The sequence below is a fragment of the Orycteropus afer genome, unplaced genomic scaffold (assembly GCF_000298275.1).
Source record: "Orycteropus afer afer isolate SDZICR_OR568_19922 unplaced genomic scaffold, OryAfe1.0 scaffold00053, whole genome shotgun sequence".
In the NCBI taxonomy this organism is placed as follows: domain Eukaryota; kingdom Metazoa; phylum Chordata; class Mammalia; order Tubulidentata; family Orycteropodidae; genus Orycteropus; species Orycteropus afer.
In genome coordinates, this window is record NW_006921640.1 from 8,174,971 (window position 1) to 8,193,528 (window position 18,558).

At 42.9% G+C, this 18,558-nt stretch overlaps 1 protein-coding gene across 1 annotated transcript in view; it reads right to left on the reverse strand.

Annotated features, from left to right (window-relative positions):
* EPHX2 (epoxide hydrolase 2) overlaps positions 1–18,558 on the reverse strand; it is a 113,365-nt gene that overhangs the window by 25,694 nt on the left and 69,113 nt on the right. The window contains exons 10-12 of the mRNA XM_042780666.1: positions 13,971–13,997; positions 9,638–9,723; positions 7,065–7,176 (exon numbers count right to left, since the gene is read on the reverse strand). Coding sequence (XP_042636600.1) covers positions 7,065–7,176; positions 9,638–9,723; positions 13,971–13,997 — 225 coding nt within the window. The remainder of the gene's footprint in view (positions 1–7,064; positions 7,177–9,637; positions 9,724–13,970; positions 13,998–18,558) is intronic.

Consider the following 18,558-nt stretch of genomic DNA (forward strand, 5'->3'; position numbering starts at 1 on the left):
ACATATATTATCCCTATAATAATAATAATAATAATAAAACCTTAAAAAATAATGTTAACTAATCATCAGCTGCCCATGTAGCCTAATGAATTATCATGTTCTAGGGATTAAAGAGGAGCTTTGGTGGCACTGTGGTTAAAACACTGGGCTGCTAACCAGAAAGTTGGTGGTTCAAACCCACCAGCTGCTTTGTGGAAGAATGATGACACTTTCTGCTTCTATAAAAATTTACAGCCTTGGAAATCTCATGGGTCAGTCCTACTCTGTCCTACAGGGTCACTCTGAGTTGGATTGACTTAATTGCATTGAGTTTGGCTTGGTTTAAGGAATTAAAGACAGATCAGCATTGTGAAGGAGAAAGAAGATAATCATTTTGTGGATATCGGGGCATCCTTTCCCTAGGTGAAATCTCCCTTTACTACTGCTATCACATTTCCTTTCTCCACATTTTCTTTCTATTCCTTTGCATCTCATCTGGTTAGATTTTATTTTTTTTTAACAAAAGCAGGTGTTTGAAATCTGCCTACAGCTTGTGATATGGTTATAGACACATATATGCACACACTATATATGTGCCCACCACACACTCATATCCAAATTATCTATCTTGCTCTCTAGCTCTCTATTTATCTATGTGCATGTGTGTATAGTTAAGAAGTAGAGAGGAAAGGGTCTGGGGAATTGGAAAAGGACAGGGTTAATAGGATATGTTAAATATGTTCTGATTTCTGATTTTGGGATAAAAGAGCTGTGAGACATTGCCAGGCTAAGAGATATCATTAAGGATCCTAAGAGTTGAAAGGGAGCTCTGGTGGCATAGCAGCCATTTGACTGCTAACCAGAAGGCTGGCAGTTCAAACCCATGAGCTGCTCCTCAGAAGGAAGACTGGGCAATCTATTTCCATAGAGATACACACAGACACTCACTGCTGCCTCGGAAACCCATGGGGGGGTCGCTATGAGTTGGAACCGACTTGACAGCAGTGAGTTTTGAGTTTAAGAACTGAAAAACAGAACAGGTCATATTGAAATTACCTGGCCATTTCCACTTGTCTTTGCCACCCAAAGCTCCCTTCCCCTCATCTCTTCCTTTCTATACAAATAGAAAGTTTATTGTCCTTGTTCTGAGAGGAAAGAAAAACAAAATCTCTTAATTTTAGTTTCCAACAGACTTGGCAAGTTTGTGGGACAGGACAGTAAAAATGTTGGCCAAGGATTCAGAGCGGTAGAACAGAAACCTTAAAAGTTTATCTAAGCCTCGCCCTGCAGTGCTCAGCAAATGTGACCAGGAGGTGGAGCGCTGGAGGCATCCTTGCCTACAGCCTTCCTTAAGCTGAATGAGTCTGGAATGGTCTTGAGCCCCATTACCAGAGCGGTGATTCTGACTCACAGCGATCCTATAGAACAGAGTAGAACTGTCCACAGGGTTTCCAAGGGTATAAATCTTTACCTAAGCAGACTGCTGCATCCTTCTCCCACAGAGTGGCCAGTTGTTTGAATGACAACCTTTTGTTTAGTAGTTGAGTGCTTAACCACTGCTCCACCAGGGCTCCTTCTCAAAAGACAAAGATGGGAGAAAACTCTCTTTGGACTTGTCCTGGCTTAGAGAGCAGTAGGGACAGAAGATAGACAAGAAGCAAAGTTCCCCAGCTTCCACTCCTGAACCAAAGAGCTGCTTAGATATTATGTTTTATTTCTTGGCAGATTATCAATTACCAAAACCTGATTTTACTTAAACATTTAGCAAAGTAAGAAACAAGGGGATAAGTTTGAAGCTAATACCTGTTCTAAACTATCCAAGTAAATCATCCAATTAAACTACCTGCCTCTTTCTGCAGATTAGGAAACAGAAGGCCAGCAATGGGAAGTGACATTGCTCATACATCTCCTCACTGAGCAGGCATGAGACTCACTGCAGAAGCTCTCCTGAAAGATTTCTCCATGAGATGCAGCTCTGTATCCAACATCACCAGCTGCAGCTGCTGGATTCACCTCAATTTCCGGGTGCCTCACAGCAGACAGGTCACTAATTTGGATATCTAACATGCCCCTGCCAAGAGGCTTTGTTCTTAAGAACAAAACCATCCCCAGAACTCTTAACAGCAGAAGATTTTAAACCCAGGTGCCACGGAAGAATAGAAATACTGATTTTTTTTTTTTTTTTTCCCTGCAGTGATTCTATAATCATCTTAGAAACAAAAAAACTTTGCCCTTACTAGGTCTCCAATTAGAAAGCCTCTTTCTCCTAAGGTCACTTCTTAATTCAGGAGTTTGAGCTTATCCTCATTTGTTCCTCCTATCTGTGTGGATCCCCACAGCATAGAGAGTAAAGTTCAATCTCCCTCACAGTGTGGCTTAGGGGAGGCATGCACACTTTGGAATCAAACAAGCTTAGGTCAATATCCCAACCCAGTCATATACCCAGATTTTACACCAGCTATTCAACCTCTCTGACCCTTTCTCTGCTCAGCTGAAAAAATGAGAGAACCCAATAGTGTTGTGAAGGTTAGAAATCATCTGGCATAAAAAACAATTCTGACTCATGGTAACCCCAAGCATGTCTGTCAGGGTAGAAAACTGTGCTCCACAGGGTTTTCAGTGGCTGATTTTTCAGAAGTAGATTGCCAGGCCTTCTTCTGAGGTGACTCAGGGTGGACTCAGGAGTCCAATTGTTCTGTTAGCAGCCAAGTGGTGAACCATTTGTACCACGCAGGGACTCCTACCTGGTGTACTGTTGTTAGATGTCATCAAGTCAATTCCAGCTCACGGCAACTTGGCATAGAGGCACTCAAAAACACTGCAGTTCTCATATTATAGTCTAGAGGCCAGTGGGGATACCTGAAACCCTTTTGGGGGTTCATGACAAAACTATCTTTGTAATAAAAGTAGGATGTTGTTTTGCTGTTTTTCCCTCTCATTCTCTCATGAGTGTACAGTGGATTTCTTCAGAGGTTAGTTAACACATAACATTGCAACAGACTGAGTGCGGAAGCTATGAGAATCCAGCTGCCTTCTACTAAGCCAGGCCTAAATGGGATTTGAAAAAAGTAAAAACAATGCCATACTTCTCACTAATATTTTTAAGGCAAACATAGTTTGCTTTTTTTTTTTTTTTAATAGAAATGTGTTATTTATGTTAATACACAGTGGGTACAGAATTGCTGTTTTTAAATGAATAAATATTTTAAAATTTTAATTTCTAGTATGATAAATATCAATAGATAAAACCCACATTAACTAAAGCTTTTTGGAGTAAGAGTATAAAAAGGAGCCTGGAACCAGAAAGAGCTGAGAATTTCCAAGGCGGTATCACTACGGAAGTAGATTGCCCAACCTTCCTTTTGAGGAGTAGCTGATGGGTTTGAACCGCCAGCCTTCTGGTTAGCAGTCAAATGCCATAGGCACTAAGCCCAGAACTCCTGAGAATTGTTGCAGTACAGAGTTATTACCAGAGAGACATTGAGTGCCCTCCATGATCCACTCTTGCAACTCTCCATTAGACCCGGGGGTCCAAAGGTCTCTAATTCACCAAGAACCTTTATCTGTTGCCCCAACACTGTCTGGAAATGGCTAGATGAACCCCTTTCCTGAGGCTAGACTGGTGCTCACAGTGTAGCACCAGAACCAACATCAGCATCATGGGGAGTTTATTGGAAATGCAAATGCTTTGGCCCCACCAAAGGTGGAGGTGGGGCCCAGGAGTCTGTGTTTCCACAAGCCCTTTGGGTGATGGTGATGCATACTGGAGTTTGAGGATCACTGGGCTAGAGAATCACAAAAATTGTTCAAGAGGCACAGAACACGAGCTGTCAAAGTTGGGAGGACCTCAGGAGCACTAAATATACATAACACCTGGAGGATCTTGTTAAAATGCTGACTCTAGTTTGGTAGATCTGGAAGGGGGCCTTCAGTCTGCATTTCTAACAAACTCCCAGGTGATGTTGAGGCTGCTGGTCCCTGGACCACAAGTAAAACAGTGAGGTCATGCAGTCCAGCAGCTCTTAGACTTTAATTATTAAGGCTCTGATGAAAGTTATAGACTTTTTCCTTGCAAAACTGCATGCATACACTAAATTTGATGGACAATTTGTAGATGTTCACAGACCTCCTGAAACTCACCTTCAGGATCCCTAAATCTTTAGGAACATTCTCTCTCACGTCTCATGGTATTTATCTCTGCGCTATTTATTTTAAGCAAGTGTAATATGCATTTTCAGCCTTTTACAACCCCAGGCTAGAATGCCCTTTCCTCTTATATCCACCCGCCCAAATTCTTCTTGTCTTCCAGCTCAAATGTCCTTTCCTTTGGTAAATATTAATTGGTAGTTTCTTCTGGCCTCCCACATTGTACCTCCATTATGAGCTCCTTCAGGCTGCCTTATTCTTTAGTTATTTGTTACCTTCCAGTCCTCCCAAGATTTTTAAGCTCTTAGAGGTCATACTCATCTCTGTTTCTCCTACAGAAGCTAGCAATACCAGAAGGTACATAAATACTTGCTTAATTCATTAATATTAATTCTTCACAAGGCAAATTACTGTTTATAATGGTCAATTTCTCACTCCAATTACGGGGCATCTCTGTTTTCAGCATATAAGGCTTTCTTATGAATGTTAAATTAAAAAGGATGAGAAAGAGAAAAAAGGAAAAAGAAGTGGAAAACAAAAAAGTGTCCCTGCAACTCTATGTCCTCCCTCTGTATTTTCCATAGGCTACAGTGCAGCATTTAGGGCTGAGTAGAGGGGCCTGTCCACTCAAGGAAGGGTGATCTAGATTAGAGGAGCAGGTAGAATGTGAGAACTAATTATGAAACAAGGGGCATTCAAGGTGATGGAAGGACCTGGTGGGGTGGGGTCCACTGGAGAGAGGAAGCTCTGGGTACTCAGGGGGTAATGGGAGGGGGCTGAACTTTCAGGGTTGAGGTCGAAGCAGAGATAGACGAGAAAGGGCAAGAGAGGAGGTGAAAGGTGCCCAAAGACCAGCCTCAAAATTTTGCGTAGGGCTCTCTTCCCTCCTTAGTTTCCAAAGAAGCTGCCACCTAAGGACCTATGTTGATGTTAGCTGCTGTCCAGTGAGCTGCTGACTCCTGGTGACCCCATGCAAAAAGGAACAAAACGCTGCCTGGCCCTACGTCATCCCCACAGTTGGTTACAGACAGGACCCACTGTGATCCACGGCATTTTCATTAGCTAATTTTTGGAAGCAGATCACCAGGCCTTTCTTCCCAGTCTGTCTTAATCTAGACACTCCACTGAAACATGTTCAGCATCATAGCAACACATGAGTTTTCACTGACAGATGGGTGGTGGCTGTGCATGAGGTGAATGGGCTGGAACTGAACCTGGGTCTTCTGCATGGAAAGCAAGAATTCTACCACTGAACCACCACTGACCCCTTAAAGGCCTAAAACAACATTTTCTTTCTTTCTCCACCACCACATATTTCACTAGAGTTATACGTGCGTGAAGCAATCAACCCTGGAAAGGGCAATAATCAGTAAATCATCTTAGAATGGGATTCCAACATCTAGTCCATCTGAAATAACTTTCATGGGGCCATTTGTGACTAGGTGACGAACTTAGAATGATTCTTTGGCATCAAGTACAAACTTCAGCTCATTTCCAACCCCCTGCACAAAGAACTCTAACCCTGTCCCACCTGCCCAGGTCCCACTCCAAGAGGCCAGCTTCTGACAGTCTCCACTCTTCTCATCCTGTTCCCACCTTGCCCACCATCTTCCTGTTCCCTCCCACTAGGGGCACTGACCCTTTTCCTTCACTCATCTACTCACACCCATTCTTTAAGTTCAAGACTGTCTCAAAACAATTGGAGACAGTTGAATTCACTTAAACCAAAGGAAGCACGCAGCTCCCCATAAAGTGACAGGACCAGGTCTTGGCCTCAGTTTGGAGGGTGAGATGTTGAGTTTCTTTTCCTAATGTTGCTGGAGGCTTCTGGTGCCTGACTGACTGATGCAGGTTATTGCCTGCATCAAAAAGTTACTCTTACACAAAGGAGAGTCACTTGTTGAAGCTGTGATGGCTATGATTCTTGCTGGTAATGGTGTATCCTCAGAGGAGAAGAAGGGAAAGGTTAAGGCAAAGGATGGGTGAGAGATGTGGAGAGATGTTCTTATGCTCTTTATCAATCAACTGATCCATTCTTCTCCTGTTGGGAGTATCTTCTCCTGTTAAGGAAGTATCTTTTATTCTTTCTGAAATTACCCAGTTGAAGCTGGACATTGGGGTCAAGAGCCTATAGACAGATGAGTAGCAGGCATTGTCATGGAAAAGGGCAGCTGCAGGAGCACCCAGGCCAGGTGAAGTGGCCTCAGCTTTGAGTTCACAACTCTGCCATTAAAAAGTGGTAGCAACTCCCCATCACAGATAATCACCCAAGGACCTGGGGGCATCTTTGAAAGGCACGTTTAGCTCGGTGGCATGTGGGGCAATACCTTAGGGGCCTGGTGCTCTCTGTAATCTCAAACCTCACTTCTCAGTAATCAGGCATATGGCATAGTGCCTAAGGCATCTGACTGCTAACCAGAAGGCTAGGGGTTCAAACCCACCAGCCACTCCTCAGAAGGAAGATTGGGCAATCTACTTCCGTAGTGATACTGCCTCAGAAGCCCAAGGAGGGGTCACTATGAATTGAATCGACTCAACAGCAGTTAGTTTTTTTAAAAAGGTCCCTGCTGAGATGGCAGGTGCAGTCACCAAGAGAGGTGGGGCTTCACTAGCCTCTCAGCCAGAGACATTCTGTGGAAGGCAAGAGAGAGGAGCTCCAAACTAGCTCTTATCCTCCACTCCACAGTTCAGGAGAAGCAGAAAAATCCAGTGCACCCTCACCCCACCCCAAACACACACAAAGAAAAGTGTACCATCACCTGGAAAGGAGCAACTGAGATGAGAAACCAGTTTTGCCTGAGCCAACTTGTAAAATCATTTCTGACTAACGGCACAGAAAATTAAAGGGGACAGAGACAAGTAAAACAAATAGGGAGTAGAGAAAGGAAACAAAAATGATGACATTGCTGGTATCCTGGCTTTCAACTCCACAAACTTACTGGTTCTTGGAAGTACAGTTGATAATCAAAAAGAGGATTGGCTTTGACCTTCTCCATTAGGGTCACTTTGGGATCCATTGGCATGAAGGGAGTATTCAAACTGGCCACGGCCCTAGGAAATAGAAGATACCAAGATTCAGACTCTATAAGAACCAGAAAGGACTTTACATGTTGAAACTGAAGCTCAGATCGGGTAAATATATTAGAAAAAGCTAAACCAGTGTCTCCTTTTGGGAGCAAAATCTTTTTTGAGTTGATTTGTGCCTTCTAAAAAGATAAATTTAAGTCCTAATCTCCAGTATCTATGAATGTGAACTTGTTTGGAAAAAGCATCTTTGGAGATGTAATCCGTTAATGTGAGATCACACTGTAGCAGGATGGACCCTAATTCACTATCACTGGTGTCCTTACAAAAAAAAAAGAAGAAAAGAAACAGAGACACACAGGAAGAACTCCAAGTGATCACAGAGGCAGAGACTGGAATGAACCATCTACAAGCCAAGGGACGCTTGGGGCTACCAGAAGCTGGAAGAGGCAAGGAAGGATCCTGCCCTAGAGCCGTCAGAGAGAGTGTGGCCCTGCCAGCACCTTGATTTTAGATGTCTGGTCTCCAGAACTGTGAGCTGATACATTTCTCTTGTTTTAAACCACACAGTTGTGGTAGCCCTAGGAAACTAATACAGTCTCCACCTGACTGGCAAAGAAAGGATGTAAAAGGGCATTATTACCAAACAGGTCAAAGACCCAGAAATTAAATAGGTATGGAGCAACACTCACAAGTTGTCTCAGTAAAAAGCCAAAACCAAAGATTCAAATAAATGTTCCACAAAAAGGTGGACTTCTCCCCCGACTCATTACCAGATTAAAGCATAGCAACAAGTGAGAATGGTGCAGGATTGGACAGTGTTTCATTCTGTTGTACATCAAGTCACTATGAGTCAAAGCTGACTCTAACAAAGGCACTAACAACCACTAGGCTGGAAATAAGAAGATCAATGTTGTCTTATGTCCAATGTCAACAACATTCTCTTAAATAACAGCTTTTCCCAGGCCCAGAAATGCTATGGCCCACCTCTCTAGTACCCTGCAAGAAGGTCTTGGCTTCTTCCCTCCCACCCAGTATTGCAGTAATACACTCCAGGACTAATGATAAACATGACAAAAATGGCCAGAATAAGAGGTTTGAAACCAGACCATGTTTGGGAGTTTGGATCTGTGTTACTTTGAACAAAACTTCATCTGATATTATAAAAGTGGTATGGGTGATTTCAGACCCTACTTTGCTCATGTTAAATGTTTTTTAATTTCTCATAGGAGAGGGAGATTAAGTTCAATAAAACAATAAGAAGGTGTTTTGGGGCTTCCTTGAATGTAGCGACCATATGCTTGTCGTTGTATTTCCATTTGTTTGCATCAGGAAACAGTCTCACAGAGTAACTTTTCAATAAAACCTGGTCTTAAGAACCAAGCTCTAATTTCTACTTTGAATGAGAGGATGGAGAAAAGCCAGAATCAGAATAGTGTCAAAACTCTAAAACTATTTCAGGAAACATTCAATTATTTTTATTCTTTGATATAATTCCAATATTTGTGTTCATGTTGAGCTTTTATGGTTTCATTCTCATAAACATACTGGGGAGAAAAAAAAAAGGTTTGGTTAGTTAGGGAAATAGAGATGGCTGCTATGGGTGATAGTTACTTAATTTTTTTAAGATATGGCCAAGGGAGGTGTGACAGGTTTTAACTTCAGCTTGCCAGATCAAATAGGGTGTGGCCACAAAACCTGCCCAACTCTGGGTTCAAAACCTGTCATCTGAAAGCTTCTGGTGTCTTGAAATGTCACTCTAACAACTATGACTGACATGAGAGTGATGCTGAAATGCCATTCTAATCTTACATTTGCACGGCATTTCAAAGGTGGTAACCATAGCCTAGGAGTCCCTCGGTGGTACAAATGGTTAAATGCTCAGCTACTAACCAAAAGGTTGGTGGATCAAATCCACCCAAAGGCCCCTTGGAGGACAGACTTAGTGATCTACTTCCAAACGGTCAGAGTCTCGAGAACCCTATGGAGTGCAGTTCTACTTTGACACACATGGGGTCACCACAAGTCAGACAATTCGGTGACAACTAGTTTTTTGTTTTTTAAAAACAAAAGCCTAAGAGGTGAGATGATTTGTTACAGTCAGTTCAGAGAAAACAAAAGGATACATTTTTAAGCTCCCAGCTCTAGGCTGGTCTCTCTTGGTGCTCCATGAATCTGACACTCTGCTGCCTTACCCACTCCCCCTCGAAGTCAACTATTCTCCTGAGTTTCCAGTGGCTCCTCAGGCTCCTAACTATCCTATTAGCATCAGGACAGGGCTTGCTTCCTAAGACATTAGCTCACTAAACTCTCCTTGTTAATATGTCAATAGGCATTAAGGAACTAATGCTTTACCTTCCTAGACACTTACTTGTGTTGAAGAAGTTTTCTGGGGTTAAAGGCATGTGGAACAATTCTCATGGGACTCCAGGCCTCTGTTCCCAGGCTAGTCTTACCCAAATTAATTTGTTGCTAGTGGCCTAATTACCTCACTCTCTCAGGGTAGAAGAGAGCTAAATACCACACCAGCATGCCTCCCCAGTCGTGGCCAATGAACACTGCTTGAGAGATACCCTGGGGAAAAATAAAAAAGAGAACCAAGTGGGGGCAGGTTTCTGGGATATGAGCTGAGATTCTGAGGCCTCTTTTCCCATTAGTCTCCTCCCTCAGTGGCCATCTATCCTTTCATCTGTTTCCTAGAGCTTCCTTCCCCAACTCATAGGCGCTATCCCAAAGTCCACTCTCTTCAAGCCTCTGTTCCCAAGTATCACTACCCCTCACCCTCACCCACTCTAAACAAATGATGTGTCTGTACTTTTCTTACGAGACTAAGGCCACCAGCCATGAGCTCTCTCTTCCCATCTACCTTTCCTCAAATCAAAATTTGCTTCGCTTCTTTTTCTCCTTTCTGTCTTAAAGGAAGTTCCACTTGCCTTCTCATAATCCCTACATTATGGATTAAATTGTGTCCCTAAAAATTGTGTGTTATAAATCCTAACTCCTATACCTGTACTTAGGAGCTCTGGTAGCATAGTGGCTAAGGCACTTGACCGCTAACCAGAAGGCTGGCGGTTCAAACCCACCAGCCACTCCTCGGAAGGAAGATGGGGCAATCTACTTCCGTAGTGATACTGCCTCGGAAACCCAAGAAGGGGTCGCTATGAGTCGGGGCCGACTCGATGGCACATAACAACAACAACAACATACCTGTACTTGGGAGCTCTGGTGGTGTAATGCCTAAGGCATCTGACTGCTAACCAGAAGCCTGGCATTTCAAACCCACCACCAGCCACCCCTCGGAAGGAAGATTGGGCAATCTACTTCCGTAGTGATATTGCCTTGGAAACCCAAGGAGGGGTTGCTATGAGTAGGATCTGACTTAACGACAGTGAGTTTGTTTTCTTTTTGGTTATACTTGTGGTTATAATCTCATTTGGGAATGGGTTTTTTTTTGTTATACCAATGAGACAGTATTAGTGTAAGGTGTGTCTTAAATCAATCTCTTTTGAGATATAAAAGAACAGATTAGGCAAGCAAGCAAATACTAACAGAGGGGAGGATACATCCCATGTGATCACCAAGGAATAGAAGCTAAAAAGAGACAAGGACCTCTCCCCAGATCTGACAAAGAGATAAAGCCCTCCCCTAGAGCCAGTGCCCTGAATTTGAACTTCTAGGTTCCTAAACTATGAGAAAGTAAATTTCTGTTTATTAAAGCCACCCACCTACAGTATTTCTATTATAGCAATACCAGATAACCAAGACACCAAGTTAATCTTTCTTTAAGTGATTATGATTCTACCCCCCTCCACTCTTGGAAGTTTCCTACCTTAACAAAAACATAGTTAATTTCTCCCTTTCCACTTGCACCTTCTGCTGTCAATGACAATAACTTGTCTGGCAGTTCAAACCCACTAACCACTCTTCACAAGGAAGATTGGGCAATCTACTTCTGTAGAAATGTTGTTGTTGTTGTTATGTGCCGTCAAGTCGGACCTGACTCATAGCGACCCCTCCTTGGGTTTCTGAGGCAGTATCACTACGGAAGTAGATTGCCCAACCTTTCTTCCCAGGAGTGGTTGGTGGGTTTGAACCTCCAGCCTTCTGGTTAGCAGTCAAGTGCCTTAGGCACTACGCTACCTTGGAAACCCAAGGTGGGGACACTATGAGTCGGAAATGACTTGATGGCAGTGAGTTTCATTTGTTTTTTTTTTGGTTCTGGTGGTGTAATGGATAAGGCATTTGACTGCTAACCAGAAGGTCAGTGGTTCAAACCCACAAGCTGCTCTGTGGAAGGAAGACTGGGCGATCTACTTCCGTAAAGATTTACAGCCTTAGAAACCCAATGAGGGTAGGTATGAGTCGGAAACGACTCAATGGCAGTGAGTTTGTTTTTTTTTGGTTTACTATGTCCCAGGCACTGTCTAAGTGTTTACATCCATTATCTGGAGTTTTGTCAGTACGGTCCAACACCCATTTTACAAATAAGACAGGCTCACGGTGGTTAGGTGACTTGCCCAAGGTCACACAGACGGTAAGTGCTGGAGCCACCACAATTCAGAGCCAGGTCTCTCCAACCTAAAATTGGGCTTTGTCCTCTACCCCATGCTGCATCCATTCAGCCACATAAGGGGCTTTCAGATCTTCCCCTGCTTCATCACCATACTGAAAAGTGGTTCCTTGCCTCAGCTCCCTGCCATACTCTTGTCTCTGTCTTCTCAAACTTCCCACCATGGTCTATAGTAGTTGCCTCTCAGCTACTTTTCTAAGTCCCTGCAGCTTGGCTTCTTCCCTGCTACTCCTTTTAAAGGTTATTATCACCAAGAATAGTTCTTCTCAGTCCTAATCTTTCTGACAGCTCTGCAGCATTGATCCCTTCCTTTCAAACTTTCTTCCCTTGGCTTCTGTGATCCTATACTCTTCAGACTTTTCTCTGACTTCACTGGGTCTACATCTTCCTCTACCTCCTAAAAGGTAATATTGCACATCACAGCCCTTAGGCCTCTACGCTCTGTGAACATTGTTCTTGGAGGACTCATTCACTCCAATGGCTTCAACTATCACCTCCAGCTGGAAGATGACCCCTAATCTGAAGTTTTCCCTGTTCTTTCCTATGTGTCCCATGAATGACACATCTGGCCAACAACCACACAGAATCTCTTTCAACAACTGGAACAAAAGACTATTCTCAGCCAGCTGGAAGTGTTTTAGATAAAAGTCATAGAGAGTCAGGGCCGGGGCAGCCACACTGAGTCATGCATGTCCTTTTAAATGCCCCCACCACACCCCAAACCAATTCTATGACACTGAGAATCTCTACAGGACAGGGACCATGCCATCCTCATCTCATCTCCTATAGTGGCTGTCAAAGAGCTTTACTCTTGAATTGAAGCTCATTTGTCATCTCAGATTCTTCTCTCAACTCCTACATCTAATCCAAACCAAAAAAACAAAACAAAACAAAAATAAACAGTGCCACTGAGTCAATTCTGACTCATAGCAACCCCTACTTATTTTCCAAGGTTATAAATCTTTACAGAAGTAGATTGTCCCATCTTCCTTCCATGAAGCAGCTGGTGGGTTTGAACTGCCAATCTTCTGGTTAGTAACCAATCAGTAGACACTAAATCGTGCTTCTCTGTGGGTCTTTTTTATCTACCCCCCCGCCACTGGCAGTGTCCATCTTCCCGTCAAGCCATTCTGCAGTGCTTTCATTCTGGCTGCATGGCCTAAGGTGGAGAGTAGGAGGAGCGTGTTAGACAGTTGAAATCTCCGGAATATTATGTGAACTTTAAGAAAGAATACTATCAAATCACTGTGGCTTGATTTGTTTCATTTGTCACAAGTGATTCTGACATTCCAAATAACATTAACAACATCAGAGTTTAGATTTATCAAAAGGGATGAAAGTTTTAAAAGGTAGATGGCAAATGCACAGAGATCAGAATTTATTAGTGGTCACTGGGGATGGGAGGGAGGGGGAAAGGGGGAATCATTGTCTAGGAAGCACTGACTGTCTATTGATAGTGATGGGAAATTTGGCAACAATTATTGGTGATGGTTGCACAATATGATTGTTGTAACTGGTCTCATTGAACTGTACATATGAAAAATGTTGAACGGGCACATGCTGTGTTATCTATTTTTACAACAATTAAAATCTAGGATTCTTCCAAATTTTTCTTGATTTGCAAGGCCCTCCATCCTGGCACAAAGCCAGCAAAGGTACCTACTACTGCTATTCCCTGGAATGTGCTCTTCATTAACAACAACAACCAAAATAAAACCCAAACTCACTGCCATAGAGTTAGATCTGACTCATAGTGACTACTCCTTGGGTTTCTGAGGCAGTATCACTATGGAAATAGATTGCCCCATCTTCCTTCTGAGGAGTGGCTGGTGGGTTTGAACTGCCAGCCTTCTGGTTAGCAGCCAAATGCTTCAGGCATATAACAGACAAACAAAAACACCTGTTCCCTACCACTCCTTAGAAGCTCTGGTAGCATAGTGCCTAAGGCAATCTACTTCCGTAGTGATACTGCCTTGGCAACCCAAGGAGGGGTCGCTGAGTCGGGGCGCGACTCAATGGCACATAACAACAACAACAACAACACTCCTTATTCTTTGCCATCTCTGTTGCTGAAATTCCTCCTACCAATTACCCCCACACTGCTCCGAGGGTGCCCTGCCCTGCCCTTGCTCCCTCTCTCCTAGGTCTCTCACAGCTCATACCTTCAAAGAAGGCTGAAATCACTTCCTTCATTACCCATGCCCAAATAGAATTCTCCAAAGAGATCAGTTAAAAACTGGGAATTACTTACCAACTTATCCAGGAAGGTTATCATCTCCTAAGAAAGAAAGAAAATAAAAATCAGAACTTAAATACACTTCTCAGATGCATCTAGATCAGAGAGACAGCTTGCCTTCAATTATTTCACTACCCTTTTCATCACCCTTTGTTTTCCAGCAACCTCTGCATAACCAGGTGGACTCCAAACATGTGCAGTGACTTATTTAGTCTATGTTAGTACACATCTCTAAGTGGGCTTCTCCATTGTAAGAGCTAAAGCTCCTCTAGGACAATAATCATGGCTTCTTCTCTAGAGTCCCTCGTTGGGGCAAATGGTTAACATGCTCAGCTGCTAATGGGAAAGTTAAAGCTTCAAGTCCACCGTGAGGCACTTCAGAAGACCTGGTGGACTACTTCCAAAAAATCAACCACTGAAAACACTATGGAGCTCAATTCTATCGTAACACACAAACATGGGGTTGCCATGAATCAGAATCGACTAGACAGCAACTGGTTTTGTCCTCCCCACCCGAGGAGTGGGGAAGAGGAAGAAAACTGATCTGGAGAGGTTTGCTGCTTGCCCCACATAGATGGCTGCTCCAGGGATGGACACCTTGCCATACTGTCCAGCATCCAGAGTGTTAAGAGATGTGCGGCGGTTCAGGCAATGAAGGGTTATGGAGAGTCAGAGCTGGGGCCATATGCAAAATGAGCAAGCTAGGCGTGGGGTTGAAGAAAGAATGAATCTGAGACCTGACAGGCCATTCAGCACCTGCAGGAAGAAATCGCCTCCACAACTGGCTTTATCTTTCCCAGGCCCACTCTTCTAACTTGGCAAAACCCTTCTGTTTTACCTGAGCCAATGTAAGGGGCCTGTGTTTGTTACAATGAAAAGTGTCTAATAAAACTGCATTTATCGACCCCTTACTCTGCTGTGGGTACTGTGCAATCCACCTCACATTCATTGTATCATTTCAGTCTCATAAGAGGCTGTGGGTAAAGAGTGGTATATCCATGCTGCAGATGAGAAAATTGAGAATCAGAAGGGTTAGATTATGTGGCCAAGGTCACACAGCTAGTAATGGCAGAACTGAGATTGATTTCAGGTCTATTTGATTTCAAAACTTCAAAATAAAATACTCAAAATGTTTCTTTCTACTTCTCAGCTATTTGTATCTGTCCCTTTATACCAACTGACAAGTTAATTATAATTTGTTTTTTCTTTTCCAGATAAAGTCCCTCTTTGGGGGCTGGTGAAATTGCTATTGACAAGCATTTGAAGACTTAGAAAATAAATATGATTGTATTTCACTTTCCGACTCTTTTAGGTGCTTGCCAAAATTGGGAGCGACTTTCTCCCCCTCTGAGATAGGCCTATTTTTGTTTCTACTAAATTAAGCGATTAGATGAGTATCTCAGGATAACAGGAGATGGGGGCAAGTCAATGAATTTTCCAACAGCCTTTTTACTCTCTGTCCCAATAATCAGCATTCAGATACTACCCACGCTAGTTTCAGTCTTTTCCTGGGAAAGTATCGTCTTCTGATGAAGCCTGACCAACATGGATACCACTTTTTTGGAAAGAGGGAAGACACAGCATTTTTCCCACAACCAGGTGACTGCTTCAAAGGGAAAGAGTATGAAAGGGTGTTTTGATTCCTTTTGTTGGCGTCCACCCTCAATTGTCCTAAAAACTGAGGGCCCCTCAACTCTGCCCTGAAAATTGAGGGCCCTGCAACCCTGCCCTGAAAATTGAGGACCATGGTAACCACCTCATTTGAGGAAGGATCAATGAATGGACAAGTTCCTCACTATCTTCTAACTGTTGTTCTTGTTGTGTGCTGTCAATTTTCCACTCATCGTGACCTCATGTGATAGAGTAGAACTGCCACATAGGGCTTTCTGGGCTGTAACCTTTATCGAAGTAGATCTCCAGGTCTTTCTCCCATGGAACCACAGGTTGGGTTCAAACTGCCAATCTTTTGATTAACAGCTAAGCACTTATTTACCTGTTGTGCCATGGGGGGCCCGTTTAATTCCAATTCTCATTGTCATCAAGTCGATTCGACTAATAGAGACCCCTCCTTGGATTTCTGAGGCGTTATCTCTACAGAAGGAGATTGCCCAATCTTCCTTGCAAGGAGTGGCAGGTGGGTTTGAACCGCCAGCCTTCTGGTTAGCAGTCAAATGCCTTAGGGACTATGCCACCAGAGCTCCCCCCAATGATATGCTCCATTGGTTAAAATGTGGTTTATTTTTTAAGATGGAGGCATAACTTACTTCATTTTAAGATGTTAGTGTAACTTACTTCATTAGTTGTTATTTACATCTTTCCCCCAAAGAAAAAAGAAAAATTATTAAATGGTGTTTCTATCCCAATAATGAGAAACAGGGCTGAGAGTTACCCAGAAATCCCATAGCATTTCCAGTAAAGTAGGCAGCACACTTGAGGTTCTCAATGAGGACCTAACAATCCAAGGGCAAAGAGAGTACTTGTGCTTCTGGGTCTGTGTGAGGTGTTGGGATGGGGAACTATGTTCTAACTACAGTGAACGCAGAGATCTGGGTTCAGAGATCTGGGTTCACTATCAGCAAGAGAAATAAAGAGTAATGTGGAAAATGAAATAAATATAGGAAAGCCTTTATATTCTTCTTCTATGGACATCCAGGTGACATTGTCTAAAACCACTCTCAGACCTATCAGTATGTCAGCATCTATCCACTCTTCTTCTTTTTCAGTCTTTTAGTTTTAGAATTCTCAGACTGGTTCTCAGACTTGACAGAGCACCTGCAGCTGCTGCACATCTCTGCAGCTTCTTCTCAGTTCTCGATGTGGAAGCAAATCCAACCATAGTGTTATGGATTGAACTGTTTTTCCCTAACATACGTGTTGGAATATAGGCATACCTCAGAGATATTGCAGGCTTGGTTCCAGACCAACACAATAAAGTGAGTATCTCAATAAAGTGAGTCACGTGAATTTGCAGAAGATTGGTGGTTCAAATCCACCAGCCACTTCTCAAACGGAAGGTGGGGCAATCTACTTTCGTAGTGATACCACCTCGGAAATCCAAGGAAGGGTAGCTATGAGTTGGGTCAGACTTGACAACACATAACAACAACAACAACAACAGTGCCAGGCCATTGTTCCTTCATCCCACAGCACAGCAGCAATTTTCCATCCACTGTTTCCATCCCAGATATTTCAATCACCCAAACATAACCTAGTTAAGCTCCTAAACCTATCCCATCCATTCATCCATCTATCCAATAAAAATTTATTTGAAAAAAGTATTTATGGGAACTTGAGGGCAAGCCATATCATGGATCTTAATTCAGTTTTCTGCATTGAAAGATAGTATGAGTTACTGTTAATAAAATATAACATTAAAATATCATACTAATGATTTTTAATGCATTTAATTGAGATATAACCCACATTCCATAAAATTCACTCTTTTAATGTATAGGATTCAGTGGTTTTTAGTATATTCACAAAGGTGAATCATTGCTATCTAATTTCAAAATATTTTTCTCACCCCAAAAAGAAACTCCATACCCATTAGTGGTTACTCTATTCTCTTCTTCCCCTAACCCTTGGCAACCACTAATCTACTTGTGTCTATGGATATATCCATTCTGGATATTTAATACAAATGGAATCATAGAATATGTGGTCTTTTCTGAGTGGCTTCTACTTAGCATAAGGCTCATCCATGTGATATGTATCAGTAGTTCATTTCTTTTTATTGACAAATAATAATCCATGATATGGATATACCACAATTTGTTTATCCAGTCATCAGTTGATGGACAGTTGAATTGTTTCTACTTTTGGGCTTTTATAAATAATGTTGCTATGGAAATTTATGTGCAGGTTTTTATGTGACCATATGCTTTCAATTCTCATGGATAAATGCCTAGGAATGGATATGCAAATGATTTTTTAAAAGGTGGAACACAAAGACAGATGTGCCACTCTTCATCTTGTTTGTTTTTGGTAAGAAGGGCTTTCTAGGCAGCTCTGGTGGCATAGTGCCTAATGCATTTGACTGCTAACCAGAAGGCTGGCAGTTCAAACCCACCAGCCACTCCTCAGAAGGAAGATTGGGCAATCTACTTCTGTAGAGATACTGCCTCAGAAACCCAAGGAGGGGTCACTATGAGTGGGAAACGACTCATCAGCAGTGAGTTTTGTTTTTTGGAGAATGGCTGGCTCAAATGACCAGATTTATGCATCCTGAGAGCAGATTTTGAAAGTAGTAAGGGGTGGTCCAGCTTAATGAATAGTAGTGGGATGATGGGATGACGAGAGCCCCTCACAAGAGGTCACTGGGGAGATCCTGAATTTTGGGGGTGACACAAATTAGACCACGAGTGACAAAGCAGAAGGGGCAAAAACACAGAAAATGCAGAGGAAACAACTCTACCCAGAAACTGAGCCTTCCCTGTGCTCCCCTTATGAGATGCCAATGCCCCCATGTGGGAGGGCAGCTGTCACAGAGTAAAGGTGCTCCTAGGAGGGAGCCTCCACACAGGGCTGTGACTCACAGATGGGGGCTTTTTTAAAATCTTAGTGTCAACAGCAGCATCAGCAGTTTTCTGGTCACCAGGAGGCT